The 15,810-nt window shown below is 40.1% G+C and overlaps 1 protein-coding gene across 1 annotated transcript in view; it reads right to left on the bottom strand.

The window, feature by feature from the left end:
• The window catches only part of SLC15A1 (solute carrier family 15 member 1), a 45,370-nt gene that overhangs the window by 25,840 nt on the left and 3,720 nt on the right, over positions 1 to 15,810 (bottom strand). The window contains exons 5-10 of the mRNA XM_077753972.1: positions 9,878 to 9,977; positions 9,608 to 9,698; positions 6,840 to 6,923; positions 4,332 to 4,414; positions 1,304 to 1,390; positions 439 to 528 (exon numbers count right to left, since the gene is read on the bottom strand). Coding sequence (XP_077610098.1) covers positions 439 to 528; positions 1,304 to 1,390; positions 4,332 to 4,414; positions 6,840 to 6,923; positions 9,608 to 9,698; positions 9,878 to 9,977 — 535 coding nt within the window. The remainder of the gene's footprint in view (positions 1 to 438; positions 529 to 1,303; positions 1,391 to 4,331; positions 4,415 to 6,839; positions 6,924 to 9,607; positions 9,699 to 9,877; positions 9,978 to 15,810) is intronic.

Consider the following 15,810-nt stretch of genomic DNA (forward strand, 5'->3'; position numbering starts at 1 on the left):
CCACGAACCGCGAGATCATGACCTAAGCGAAAGTCGGATGCTTAACCGACTAAGCCACCCAGGCGCCCCAATGTGATCTAACATTTAGTAAATAGGGGTGCCTGGATGGCTCAGTCAGTTAAGCCTCTGACTTTGGCTTAGGTTATGATCTCATGGCTTGTGGGTTTGAGCCCCACGTTGGGCTCTGTGCTGACAGCTCAGAGCCTGGAGCCTGCTTTGAATTCTGTTTCCCTCTCTTTGCCCCTCCCCACTCACACTCTGTCTCTCTCTAAAAATAAATAAACATTAAAAAAATTTAACACTTAGTAAATAAATGAAGTATAAAAAAGAAGCTGGAAGAGAACATTTTTAGGAGCTAAATACTAAGTACTGCCCTGTCCGGGTAGTGCCAAAGAGTTTTGCTAAATAAATATGTGGAGAAACATAGCTTTATATTACCTGCTGATCAAACAAAGCCCAGAACATTGGGAGCGGGATATACAGGAACATCACCCTCGTAACCATCTTAATTTGAGAGATGAGCCGCTCCTGTGGATGAAGTGGGGGAGGACAAATCAGCCACGACCCGTGTCATTTACAGCTGTCAGCAGTGTTATTTCAGTGTAGACGTACGTGCATCCAGAGACAAGCTGGGAGGTGACTAATTGTTCCAAAGAGCCCTACCACAAAATTTTTAAGAAAACCCACATTTCCTCAGCTTTTTAAAATAAGTGCAAACATCAGTTTAAAAGTCATCTTACTAGGGGCGCCTGGGTGGCTCAGTTGGTTAAGCGTCTGACTAGACTTCAGCTCAGGTCATGATCTCACAGTTCGTGAGTTCGAGCCCTGCATCGGGCTCTGTGCTGACAGCATGGAGCCTGCTTGGGATTCTGTCTCCCTCACTCTGTGCCCCTCCCCGACTTGCTCTCTCTCATGCTCTCAAAATAAATAAACTATAAAATCAATAAATAAAAGGCCTATTACTAGAATTTAAATGTAATTCCAATAAATGTAAACCCCCACCGCTCACTGATTCTTCTGTTTTCACACTAGTTAGGTGACCACAATCACACATAATCAATGACAGATTCTCCCAAAAAACTATGAAAAGACAATGTTGTTTCCAGATACATCTATCCACTGTTTATCAAGTTCTTCTCAACAGTGACACACACTCTTGCATAGTCTTACTCAAAACACTAGGCAGGTTTACAAGGATAAGCCGATAGTTTTGTCCACATGGCCTCAGTCATATGAATTGCCACCGTGGCTGTCCCCTGCTGGAGGAAGACCCGAGAAAGCTGCAGCGAGAATGGTCACTCACATCGTATTTCTCTTTAGCCCAGTCCAGCCAGTGTTCTCTCTTGGGAAACTCCTTACTCCGATGCCTAAACCTATTTTTGATGGCAAACTGAAGGAAGGAAGAAAAACCACGTTTCAAAACAGAACCAATTACTTTCGGACGGAAACACATTTCAATAAAAGCGCCTTTAATGGAAAGCTGTGTTTATGAGAGAAGCAACGTATGTAATCGTATGAACTAGTGTAACGATGGTACTGAAAGAATTTGCATTTCTTCCTAATTTTCTAACTATGAGCCTTTGAGTGGGGTAAACAAAGTCACACTGTTACTGCTTTCCTCTCCAGGCCCTCTAGAGAGGAGCATTCAAGAGAAATATAATGTGTGCCATTTGTGACTTCAGTCTTCTGGTAGCCATAGTGAAAAGTAACAGGGATCGAAGTCAATATGTTCACTTACATGTGGAATTTAAGAACAAAACAGATGAACATATGGGAGGGGAGAAACAGAGAGAGGGAAACAAACCAAGAGAGACTCTTTAAAGATAGAGAACAAACTGAGGGCTGCTGGAGGGGAGGGGGGTGGGGGGTGGGCTAGATGGTGATGGGGATTAAGGAGGGACCTGTGATGAGCACTGGGTGTCATATGTAAGTAACAGATCACTAAATCCTATTCTGGAAACTCAAATTGCACTGTATGCTAACTCACTAGAATTTAAATAAAAATTTGGGGAAAAAAGGTAACAGGATACACCTGAAACTAATATAACACTACGTTAACTATATTAGAATTAAAATAAAAATGTCTATATAAGTGTCAAAAAAAAGTAACAAGGAAAAAGGTCAAATTCATTTTAAATATGTTATATGTTATTTACTCCAATAAATCCAAATGATCTGATNATTAAAATAGCAAATATTTATGTAAAACCATTCAAACAATTATTAATAAATTAATAATGTTAAATATTACAATTGATGAGAATTTCTATATTTCTTTTTTCATACCAAGTCTTCAAAACCCCAGGCATATTTTACACTTACAGAACATGGTCAATTTTTATCAGAACTATTTGATTTGTATTTACTTCTCATAAATTTATGTTTGAAAAACTAAATTCATATACTTAAGTTGTTCCAAATATACTTAAAAGTTTTCCACTCACTGAAATATCAGTTTTAAAATGTAGGAGTGAAAGGGGCACCCGGGTGGCTCAGTCAGTTAGGCGTCCAACTTCAGCTCAGGTCATGATCTCACGGTTCGTGGGTTTGAGCCCCGCGTTGGGCTCTGTGCTGACTGACAGCTCAGAGCCTGGAGCCTGCTTTGGATTCTGTATCTGCCCCTCTCTCTCTGACCCTCCCCTGCTCACGCTGTCTCTCTCTCTCTCTCTTTCTCTGTCTCTCTCTCAGAAATAAATAAAACATTAAAAAAAAGTAAGAGTGAAAATAATAGTAATAAAATACATTTAAAAAAATTTTTTTAAGTAGTAACACCCCACGTGGGACTCGAACTTATAATCCTGAGTCCAAGAGTTGCATGCTGCACAGACTAAGCCAGCCAGATGCCCAAACACAATTTAAGAGTGAAGGGGCACCTGGGTGGCTTAGTCAGTTAAGCATCCGACTTCGGCTCAGGGCATGATCTTGTGGTTCGTGGGTTCGAGCCCCACATTGGGCTCTGTGCTGACAGCTCAGAGCCTAGTGCCTGCTTCAGATTCTGTGTCTTCTCTCTCTGCCCTTCCCCTACTCTCACTCTTCAAAAATAAATATTAAAAAAAAAGTGAGAACTCCCTATATAATACACAAATAGGTAAGAAATTATGTAACTTACATTAATTTGAATGAACTCCAATTTAAAATTCTGTTTCCAGTTGCACTAGACACATTTCATATATTTGCTAGCCACATATGCCTACTGGCTACCATGCTGGACAGCACAGGTCCACAATTACATTTATTTCCTGCCTTTATTTTTTAAAAATTAATAATTATTATAAAAATTTTTAATGTTTATTTTTGAGAGAATGCAAGTGAGACAGGGGCAGAGAGAGAGGGAGACGCAGAATCAGAAGCAGGCTTCAGGCTCTGAGCCGTCAGCACAGAGCCCATGCTCGAACCCACGAGCCATGAGATCATGATCTGAGCTGAAGTCAGACGCTTAACCTACTGAGCCACCCAGGCGCCCCTATTTCCTACCTTTAAATGTGTCTGTATGCATGTACATCACGTTGATGTATATGGAACAAACAATATTCTACATGTTCCTGTCACCAAGCTGTCTGGAAAGCAAGACTTTGGATGGCTGCATAACATGGCCAGATGTACTACAAGTTAAGCACTATTCTCCTGCAATTTTGTGTTATACATTTTTTGCTGTTATAAATATCACATTGATAATCTTCTCCATGAATCTGTGTTAATTTTGTGTGTTCCTTTAAAAAAAGTGATTTTCTTAGTCTTCATACTGACTCTTTCCACACTGCAGCCCCTTGAGATTCAGTCCCAACCACACGTCTCCACGTCTGTTTCACGGCTTCCTGACCGGCATCAGCCGTGGGTCGACACTGTGACAGCTGGAGAGTCACTCGGCTTTGCCTATCTTTGACCCCTGGTCTAATTTTAAAGTTCAAGAGCATTTCTATCCCTCCCTTTTTGAGTTCAGTTTGTGTCTTTTTCCATCTGCTGAGTTTTATAAGAAACTTCAATTACCAAAATAGTTAAGAACATTAAGAAAATGTTTAAAGAGAAGTCAATGCTTGGGGCCCCGGGATGGCTCAGTCAGTTAAGCGTCTGACTCTTGGTGTTGGCTCAGGTCATGATCTCAGTTCGTGGGTTCGAGGCTCGCATTGGGCTCTGTGCTGACAGTGAGGAGCCTGCTTAGGATTCTCTCTCTCCCTCTCTCTGCCCTTCTCCGCTCATGCTCTCTCTCTCTCAAAATAAATAAATCAACTTAAAAAAAAAAGTTAGTGCTTCACTGCATTTTAATTTCAAGGAGGTAGAAGGTTCTGGGGTCCCTAAAGATCACTGACAGAGAGAGCTACTGAAATACTTACACCAATGCACTTGACTACTTTACCCATGACATTGCCCTGGGGCTGAAACTTCTTGTACATCCCACTGCCAATGACAAACACAACTAGGAAGAAAGAGAAGACGTGTTAACAAGGCATTCGACAGACTACTTCTGACCTAGAAGGTGTGTTTTATTTGAGTTTAACCCTTGTTTGGGAAATACTGGGATTACTCAGAGAGTGGGCTTGCCTACCTGTGTGTCCCAGTTTGGAAAGTGCTTTTGATCCTAACAATCACAGAATCTTTGAGCGAGGTGTATTTGTGCGATCATACACAAACAGTGAAGCCTCTTACTACCCACTTCCCACAGCGTGGGGCAGCTCACAGACACTCTGGCTATTTAAGCCTAAGTTTTATCTTTAAGTAAAGCCAGACAAAGGACTAAAGGCTTTCCTGCAACAGATCGGTGCCTAATTCTATCAAGACAAAACTCAGTTTTAATTTTGTGGTTGCCATGGCAAAAGAGTTTCTTCTTTTTTAATAAATCTTCAGAAAAAAACCTAATTTGTAAAACTGTTACTTAATCATATGTGGCAGAATTCATTTCGTGGTCATGGTACAGAGAAACAATGATGATTTCTTTTGCATCTGTGGCTACAGTTTTACAAAAGTAAAAGCATTTTTTACAATAAGGCAATTCTCCCATGGATCTTCCTAGAAAAGGCATATTGTAAAAATAACTTAGAAAAAAGCATTCCTGCAGGAGACTCTGGAAACACAATACCTTTTGAGGATTTATGATTATCTAATACCACAGTTTAATAATTTAAAAGCACCGATGGGTTGATGGAATGCCACTTAATTTCCTCAACTTAAGAGGACCTGAGATTTTGAGAGGTCCTACGTCTCAAAGCATATGTCCAAGTATGTGTGTGTGTTACAGGTATTCTTTATAGTTGAAGAAAGAAAAATACACTTTGTAACCTCACCTAATGCCAATCTTCCTCAATTCAGACATGGATGGCAGAGATGCCCATAGATGGAGTCTACTCTTTTTTGCCAAGGGAATATTTTAATCTTTAAGCTTCTGATTAACTTAAGACTCATTCAAGCACAAGATTGTTGCTGAAAGAAACTTCTAGAGACAATGTTGATGCATTGGATTTGGACTTTTCTCAATTCTTCCACATGAGAAACATAACCTTTGATGTAAGAATGCCTCACACAAGCTAAATGAAAATTTACCAAATGCCAACTGACTAAAGTGTTTGGCCTCGAACAACAGTTTGAGATTCTTCCTATCTCCTTATGCAGAATCAGAGACAAGGAGGTATATATGAGCTTTTTAGGGGAGTGTGGCAGTATTTAAACAATTATGGGAGGAAATGGATACAGAAAAAAAGGGAAAATACTGAGTTCTGGCTTGGGTATAAGGGTAAAAGTTCATTTGCTACCAGCTGAGCAAATAGGGATAAAAGGAGGAATACTTGATGCTATTAAGAACTGGGGAAAAAAGAAAAACAAAACAAAACAGAAAGTACTAGGGCCAGCACTCTCTCATGTGAGTAAGAGACTGTAAAGGCTTGAGATGCTTATTGGGCTCTGTTTCCTGCTTGTACTACTGTTACAGGTTGAAGCATGTGGCCCGCCCCCTGAAGATGCTGAAGTCCTTACCCCCAGCACCTCAGAATGTGACCTTATTTGGAAATATAGTCTTTTTGGAAGACCGAGTTAAAATGGGGTCATTAGGGTGGCTCCTACTCCAATATGACTACTGTCCTTATAAAAAAGGGCAAATTTGGACACCGATGTGTACTCAGGGGAAGGCCACGGCCAGACTGACGTTATGCTGCATCAGGCCAGAGAACTGCTGGAGGTAGAAGAGAGGCCTGGGAGAGATCCCTCTCAGTAACTTCAGAGGGAACAGGGCCCTCTAGCCATGCTGATTTTGGACTCCCACCTCCAGAGCTGTGAGACGATAAATAATTTCTAACGAAGCCAGACAGTGAGGGGTGTTTTGTCATGGAAGTCCCCAGGAAATGAAGACACCTACCATCTTGCAATGTAGACTATCCCAGGGAGAAAACCGTCCAAACTTCCTAAAAAGCCAGTGCCAAGAACTAATGTGCGAATGAATGTATCCAATGGTGTATTATGGAAATCTAGATGTTCATCGGAAGTATTTAAACACTAACTGGACCAGGTTGCCGTGTCTTGTGACAATCTAGAGATGAGCACACGTTGATAAGAGCAAAAGCTTTTGATCATAAGGTCGTCTAGTCTAATAGATTCTGTCACTTTTCATCTAAGTCTGCCTAAAGAGTATCAAACTTTTCAGAATCCAACTCAATTGATCCCATTTCCTGTGAACTCTTTTTTGATCTTATTTCCTCTGAAGTAATATGCCAACTCTACTTTGTTTGAATTCTCAGAGCATGGAAATTATTATTACAATTTGTTCCATGAACTTTTAAAAATTGGTCAGAATAATTAATGTGAGAGTCTGACCTGATCACAGGATTGTAGTAATTCAGCTGGTTTCTACTTACTCAGAGCTATAGCCATGAGAGCAGCGGGGACCCCAAAGGCCAGTGGGTAACAAGCTTGTTTACTGTGAATTCCACATTGTTGAACTGGGGAGAAATTTTAAGATTAAAATTCATTATGGCATTTTTAAAATAATCTTTTTTAAATGTTTATTTATTTTTGAGAGAGGGAGAAAGAGCACAAGCAGGGGAGAGGCAGAGAGAGAGAGGGAGATACAGAATATGAAGCAGTCTCTGGGCTTCGAACGGTCAGCACAGAACCTGATGCGGGACTCGAACTCACATACTGTGAGATCACAACCTGAGCCGAAGTCGGATGCTTAACTGACTGAGACACCCAGGTGCCCCTCATTATGGCATTTTTTAATGTTCATATATGGTTACCATTTTTAAAAATCCCAAACTGGTTACTACATATTGTTTTTACTTAATGTTCTTGACTTATCCATTTGCTTTATTGATTTCATTGCCAGATGAGCACAGCAGCTTTGTAGTAGAAAGAGCAAGAGACAAACACCGGTTCTAATCTTAGCCCCTAAATAGATGTCTGATACTGGCCAAGCCAAAATCAGTGGAAATCCTTATATGGATTTTCTTGGTGGCAGAGATAAAAGTGACCTGGATACAGTAACTTGAAGACAGCAGACCCAGTAAATAAAATCAAAACTACCCTGGAAAATCAAGACTGTGTGTTCCTGAATTCATGCTAATTAAAAAACAATTAGATGGCCCAGGGAAGGGGTAAACAAACTTTTCTGTGAAGAACTACAAGGAAATATTTTAGGTTTTGTGGACCATTCAGTTTCTGTCCCAACTACTCAACCTTGACTTTGTAAGGTGAAAGCAGTCATAGACAATAGACAACAGACAAATCAATGGTCTTGTCCAGATTTCTGGATTTGGCTCATCAGCCATAGCTTTCTAACCCCTGACTGCAAACTCATTCTAGCTCTGAAATCCTAGGATTGTTAAGGAAAAAAATTAAGGCTCTGGAAGGAGGAATAGAGACTATCGGACATTCCTTCTTCTTTTCTTTAAAAATGTTTATTTATTTATTTTGAGAGAGAGCACAAACACAAATGGGAGAAAAGCAGAGAAAAAGGGAGAGAGAGAATCCCAAGCAGCCTCCATGCTCAATCTGACATGGGGCTTAACCTCATGACCATGAGATCATGACCTGAGCTAATATTAAGAGTTGGACATTTAACTGACTGAGCCACCCAGGCACCCCTAGAAATTCTTTCCATGGAATGGAGCCTGTAGGAATAATCTTATCCGAAAGAGTTTGACTTTGTCTTTGACTGACTAGCTGTTGCACAATTCAGTAGAGAAAGAAGTTAACTTGTAGAAAATTGATAGTCACGCAAATGTTTCCCATTCATAGCTATTCAAATGATTCCTGTTCATGGCAATGCAAACTCACTCTTCCCTCCATGAAAAGCGTACATCTATGTTGTTCAAACCCTTATTTGAGCTGATTGTAGCAGTGTTCCAGTTTCTTCATTAATTAATAAGTCATATAAAATCTCAGCACATGCTCATTTTATATTTGTGTGAGAGTCAGGATTTTACCTTTAAAATTATCCATCAACACATTCTGTAGTTCAAACATGCATAGTACATATTCTACTAGAACCCGGGGGTGGGGAGGTGGGGAAGGGGAGGGGAGGGGAGGAAACATAATGAAAGGATTAAAGCTATTACATGGTTATGGTCTTTTTTTTTTATTTTTTAAGGAGGCTCCATGACCAACGTGGGGCTTGAACTCACAACTTGAGATCAAAAGTCAGATGTTCTATGCACTGAGCCAGCCAGGTGCCCCAAAGCTATTAAATGTTTATACAAAACAAGTTGGAATGGGGCTTAAGGGTCATCTTCAAGATCCTACTCCATGCAGAAATACATAAATCCTTACAAAATATTTTCTTTCATCATTTAATCTGACTTGCAATGCGTACACCATGGCGTTGTTTGGTCTAATCTGTCCCCGGATATTCCCTTCCATGTGGGAAATTCACAGACTCACAGTAGAGTGTCAGCACAAGTATCTGAGCGCTCTTGACAGCTGCTGTCTCCTTCCCTTTCCCGGACAGTTCTTTCAGAAATAGCTAAGTGGTGCCTGGTGGCTCAGTCGGTTAAGCATCCAACTTCAGCTCAGGTCATGATCTCACGGTTTATGGGTTCAAGCCCCATGTTGGGTTCTGTGCTGACAGCCTGCTTCGGATTCTGTGTCTCCCCCTTGCCTTTCTTTGCCCCTCCCCTGCTTGTGCTCTGTCTCTCTCTCAAAAATAAATAAACGCTAAAAAAAAAAAAGAAAAAGCTGAGATGAGAGGAAGGTCAAGAATAAAACTTTGCCCACTAAATTCTTCCTAAGTCACTGAATATCACTGGGGAGCAGAGATTGAAGGTAAAAATGTCAAGTACGCCCCATTCAGGTATGGTTGCCAAACAGCACCTCTTGTCTATGTCTTAATAAAGACTTTGCATTAATAATAACTCAGAAAAATGTATTGCTATGCTAGGGGTATTTTAGATTCTTGAGTGGTCTTTGGGATAAGGGAACCAAATAAGATTAGAAGACACAATGCTCATCTTCTGGATTTCTTTTTTTTTTTTTTTTATCTTCTGGATTTCGAAGTGTACGGCATGTATCTGACAGCAGAAGGATCATGGGAGAAAAAAGGGACAGAACGAACAAACAGAACAAGGACTTAAACTTTCTATCTGACTTTCTCCCCATAATTCAAAAAAGAAAACCAGGTATGTTTTACCTCGGAGCATGGGAGTGATAATAGTAGAAAGCAAGCTTCCAGCATTAATGGCCAAGTAAAAGATGGAAAAGAATCTGTTTCTTTGACTTTCCTGTAATTAAAAGGATAAGGTTACAATATGACTTTGGTTATATAGCAATGGATCAAATGTGGCTGATGCTCTGTCCTTGAAAAGAACCAAATGGAGAACAGACTTGGTGTCTATGGAATTTGATTCCTGGATGTTTATAATTCATTTCATGTAGTTTCTGTGAAGGCGCACGATCTTACCTGGCCCTCTTCAAACTGATCTCCACCAAATGCAGACACACAGGGCTTTATTCCTCCAGTTCCCAGGGCTATTAGGGCCAGGCCGATCATGGACAGTGCCCTAGGGAAAGGAGGGGGATATTGCGGAAATGTGAGATTCTTACGAGCAGCAGGAGACTCACTCTCCTCTAATTTCCCTCAGAGGACCAGGCACAGTTGTTCTTTTTGGGTTCCTGGACCCAATTTCCAATGTAGGGAGGGAGGTCTTCATACTATCAACAAATAATTCTTGGACACCGGCTGGGTGACCTATAATTCAACTCGATTCCGACACCCTACCCAGAAATAGCATTAGATTCCACAGGTTATATGACCCAGCAATAGCCCTGCTAGGAATTTATTCAAAGGATATAGGAGTGCTGATTCATAGGGACACATGTACCCCCATGTTTACAACAGTGCTATCAACAATAGCCAAATTATGGAAAGAGCCCAAATGTCCATCAACTGACAAATGGATAAAGTAGACGTGGTGTCTATATACAATGGAATACTACTTGGCAATGAAAAAGAATGAAATCTTGCCATTTGCAACAACATGGATGAAACTGGAGGGTATCATACTCAGTGAAATAAGTCAGTCAGAGAAAGACAGATACCATGTTTTCACTCATATGTGAAAGTTGAGAAACTTCACAGAAGACCATGGGGGAAGGGAAAGAAAAAAAGCCATATAGTTATAGAGAGGGAGGCAAGCCACAAGAGACTTTTAAATACAGAGAACAAACTGAGAGTGGAAGAGAGGGAAAATGGGTGATGGGCATTGAGGAGGGCACTTGTTGGGATGAGCACTGGGTGTTTTATGTAAGTGATGAATCACAGGAATCTACTCCTGAAGCCAAGAGCACACTGTATACACTGTATGTTAGCTAACTTGACAATAAATTACACTAAAAAAAAAAAAAATTAAAAAAATTCCACAGGTTAAGGGCTCAGTCCTATAAGCCTGCCCCACCCCCCAACTTCAGGCACCACAGGCAAGCCTAGATTGTCACCTGTGCTTCTGACTGACCAGCTACAGATTGGAAGTTCCAAAGACCCTCTCCTTGAACTTCAGATACCAGTCACAAGCCCAGGTTGTTGCCTGTACTTCTGAACTACTGGCTATAAATCAGTGCTTCACACGATCTCCTCCTAGGGTTCAATTAACTTGCTGGAGCTGCTCACAGAACTCAGGAAACACTATACTTACTAGATCGCCAATTTATTATAAGAGGATATAGCTCAGGAGCACCCACTTGAAAGAGATGCACAGGACAAAATAGGTGGGAAGGGGTGCAGAGTTCCCACACCCTCTCCAGGGTGACACTGTCCCTGTACCTCCGTGTGTCTTCCAGCCTGTCTTTTTGGGTTTTTAAGGCGGCTTCCCTACATAGGCATGGTCAATTAAATCATTGGCCACTGGATATTAATTCAATGTCCAGCCCCTCTTCCCCCTCCCTGGAGGTAATGGAGTGAGAATGAAAGTTCCAACTCTCTAGTCACATGATTGTTTTTTTTGGCAACCAGACCCCATCCTCAGGCTGGGTCCCAAAGTCACCTCATCAACATAATAAGAGACAAGTTCACCCCTCCTATATCACTTAGGGAATTCCAAGATTTTAGGAGCTCCTTGCTCAAAACAGGGAAGACTGAATACATATTTCTTATTACAAATCACAATCTCACAGTAGTTAAACACAGAGAAAGGACTCAACCTGTATGAGAGGATAATTCACAGGAATACAGTCTTGATAGCAGCATGAAATTTGAATTCATGGGCCTTCACATTAATACCACAATCGACTATTTTTTTTGATCCTCTCCCTCTCAGTAGACGCAGAGAAATCATTTGACAAGATACAGCATCCTTTCTTGATAAAAGAAAGATCATAGAAGCCATTTATAAAAGATTCACCACTAATATCATCCTCAATGGGGAAAACTGAGAGCTTTCCCCCTAAGGTCAGGAACATGACAAGGATATCCACTCTCACCACTGTTATTTAACATAGTGTTGGAAGTCCTAGCCTCTGATCAGATAACACAAAGAAATAAAAGGCATCCAAAATGGCAAGGAGGAAGTCAAACTCTCACTCTTTGCCGATGACATGATACTTTATGTAGAAAACCCAAAAGACTCCACAAACTGCTAGAACTGATCCATGAATTTGGCAAAGTCACAGGATATAAAATCAATGCACAGAAATTAGTTGCATTTCTATACACCAATAATGAAGGAGCAGAAAGAAAAAGCAAGGAATCGATACCATTTACAACTGCACCAAAAACCACACTGAAAACTATAGAAAGCTTGTCAAAGAAATTGAAGAAGACACACAAACAAAAAAGGAAAAACATTCCATGCTCACGGAAATGGAAGAACAAATATTGTTAAAATGTTGATACTGCCCAAAGCAATCTACATATTCGAGTGCAATCTGTATCAAAATAACACTAGCATTCTTCACAGACCTAGAACAAATAATCCTAAATTTGTATGGGACTAGGAAAGACCTTGAATAGCCAAAGCAATCCTGAAAAAGAAAACCAAAGCAGGAGGCATCATAATCTTGAACTTCAAGCTATATTACAAACTATAATCATCAAAATAGTATGGGTACTGTCACAAAAAAAGACATATACAACAATGGAACAGAATAGAGAACCAGAAATGGACCCACGTATGGTAAACTAATCTTTGACAAAGCAAGAAAGAATATACAATGGAAAAAAGATGGTCTCTTCAGCAAATGGCATTGGGAAAACTGGACAACGTCATGCAGAAGAATGAACCTGAACCACTTTCTTACACCATACACAAAAATAAACTCAAAATGGATGGAAGACCTAAACATAAGACTTGAAGCCATCGAAATCCTATAGGAGAAAGCAGGCAAAAAACCTCTTTGACCTCAGCCACAGCAGCTTCTTACTCAACACATCTCTGGAGGCAAGGGAAGCAAAAGCAACCATGAACTATTGGGACCTCATTAAAATAAAAATCTTCTGCACAGTGAAGGAAACAATCAGCAAAACTAAAAGGCAACTGATGGAATGGGAGAAGATATTTATAAATGATATATCAGATAAAGGATTAGTATCCAAAATCTATAAAGAATTTATTAAACTCAACATCCAAAAATAAAAAACCAAATAATCCAGTGAAGAAATGGGCAAAAGGCATGAATAGATACTTTTCTAAAGAAGACATCTAGATGGCTAATAGACACATGAAAAAAATGCTCAACACACTCATCATCAGGGAGATACAAATCAAAACCACAATGAGATACCACCTCACACCTGTCAGAATGGCTAACATTAACAACTCAGGAAATGATAGATGTTGGTGAGGATGCAGAGAAAGGGCAACATTTTTGCACTGCTGGTAGGAACGCAAACTGGTGCAGCCACTCTGGAAAACAGTATGGAGGTTCCTCAAAAAATTAAAAATAGAACTATCCTATGACCCAGCAATTGCACTACTAGGTGTTTATCCAAAGGATACAGGTGTGCTGNTAAACTCAACATCCAAAAATAAAAAACCAAATAATCCAGTGAAGAAATGGGCAAAAGGCATGAATAGATACTTTTCTAAAGAAGACATCTAGATGGCTAATAGACACATGAAAAAAATGCTCAACACACTCATCATCAGGGAGATACAAATCAAAACCACAATGAGATACCACCTCACACCTGTCAGAATGGCTAACATTAACAACTCAGGAAATGATAGATGTTGGTGAGGATGCAGAGAAAGGGCAACATTTTTGCACTGCTGGTAGGAATGCAAACTGGTGCAGCCACTCTGGAAAACAGTATGGAGGTTCCTCAAAAAATTAAAAATAGAACTATCCTATGACCCAGCAATTGCACTACTAGGTGTTTATCCAAAGGATACAGGTGTGCTGTTTTGAAGGGGCACATGCAGCCAGCCCAGTGTTTGTAGCAGCGCTATCAGCAATAGGCAAAGTATGGAAAAAGCCCAAATGTCCACTGATGGATGAATGGATAAAGAAGATGTGGTGTACACACACACACACACACACACACACACACACACACAAAAGAATATTACTCGGCAGTCCAAAAGAATGAAATCTTGCCATTGGCAACAATGTGATGGAACTAGAGGGTGATATGCTAAGTGAAATTAGTCTGTAAGAGAAAGACAAATATCATATGACTTCACTCATATGTGGGATTTAAGATACAAAACAGATGAACATAAGGGAAGGGAAGCAAAAAATAATATGAAGACAGAGAGGGAGACAAACCATAACATACTCTTAAATACAGAGAACAAACTGAGGGTTGCTGGACAGGTTGTGGGTGGAGAGGATGGGCTAAATAGGTGAGGGGCGTTAAGGAGGGAACTTATTGGGATAAGCACTGGGTATTACATATAAATGATGAATTCTATTCCTGAAATCATTTTATACTATATGTTAACTAACTTGTATGTAAATTTTAAAAAATTAAAGCAATAGCTTGAATACTGAACAAGACTTTATGTATGGAATTCTTTTGTAGCCTTATCGTTTTCAGTAAAAGAATGGGTAGGTAAAATATGTAAACACTGTGTCTGGTATAATCATAATAGAATCATAATAGAAATTAAATACATTGAAAAACACAACTTAAATGCAAAGCAGAATATCGGGTTATGTAGTATGATCGTGTTTACAAAGCACAGAAGACTGGAAAGCAGCAGAACAAAAGATTTACTACTATAATCTTTTACAATGATAAAAGAGATTATTTATAATAATGGAGGTAATTAAGGGTTATTTTTATTTCATTTGTATTTTCTAAGTTATCTGTAAGTGTTTTATCTCCTGAATTGAAAAAAAATCACTCAGAATTTACCAACTCTCATTTTGGAGTTTTATTAGATTTATAGTAGGTACTAAAATTTCAAGTTAAAAAATGTTTTTAAATTTTATTTATCATAAAAGAGAGAGCATGAGCATGTGCATGAGCTGGGGAGGGGCACAGAGAGAGAGAATCCCAAGCAGGCTCCACGCTGTCAGCACAGACCCCAATGCGGGGGTTCAAACTCACAAACCATGAGATGTAACCTGAGCCAAAATCAAGAGTTGGACGCTTAACTGACTGTGCTACCCAGGCACCCGCAAATTTCAAGTTTTATAAGTGTTTACACCAAGTCTTCTTGTTTGCAAATATTACTTTAAAATGCTAAAAAATATTTTAGGAAACTATAAAGTCAAGGGAGATACTGCACATAGAAAAGTTCCTTTAAAAAATCTGTCCATCTTGGAGTTCCTGACTGGCTCAGTCAGAAGAGCAGTGACTCTTGATCTCAGGGTAGTGAGTTTAAGCCCCATGTTGGGTGTAGAGTTTAGTTAAATAAATACAACTTAAAAATAATCATGCTCATCTTCTTGGGTTAACTGGCTGAAGTACCTTTTTTGTTTGCCTCTTAATAAACTTGTGCTAAGTACTATCACTNGCTTGAACTCACAAGCAGTGAGATCATCACCTGAGCTGAAGTCTGAAGCTTAACCGACTGAGCCATCCAGGCGTTCCCAAACATTTTAAATAACTACAAAACATGGCCGGTTGGGTATGATGTACTGGTGCTCTTGTGAGAGCTGTAGGTATGCTCGAATACCAACTCCGTGAAATACACTAAGAGACTAAGTCTTGTTGAGTACTTATCACTTGTGAGGCCATGCTGTGGGTGCTCTGCCCAGATTAAGGTACAAGAGTCCACATGAGGGAGGCACTAATAAGAGCGAGGACACCTAGGGGCGCCCGGGTGGCTTAGTCGGTTAAGCGTCCGACTTTCGCTTAGGTCATGATCTCGCGGTTCGTGGGTTCGAGCCCCGCGTCGGGCTCTGTGCTGACTGCCAGCTCAGAGCCCGGAGCCTGTTTCAGTCTGTGAC

The sequence above is a fragment of the Crocuta crocuta genome, unplaced genomic scaffold (assembly GCF_008692635.1).
Source record: "Crocuta crocuta isolate KB4526 unplaced genomic scaffold, BGI_CrCroc_1.0 scaffold31, whole genome shotgun sequence".
Lineage (NCBI taxonomy): Eukaryota > Metazoa > Chordata > Mammalia > Carnivora > Hyaenidae > Crocuta > Crocuta crocuta.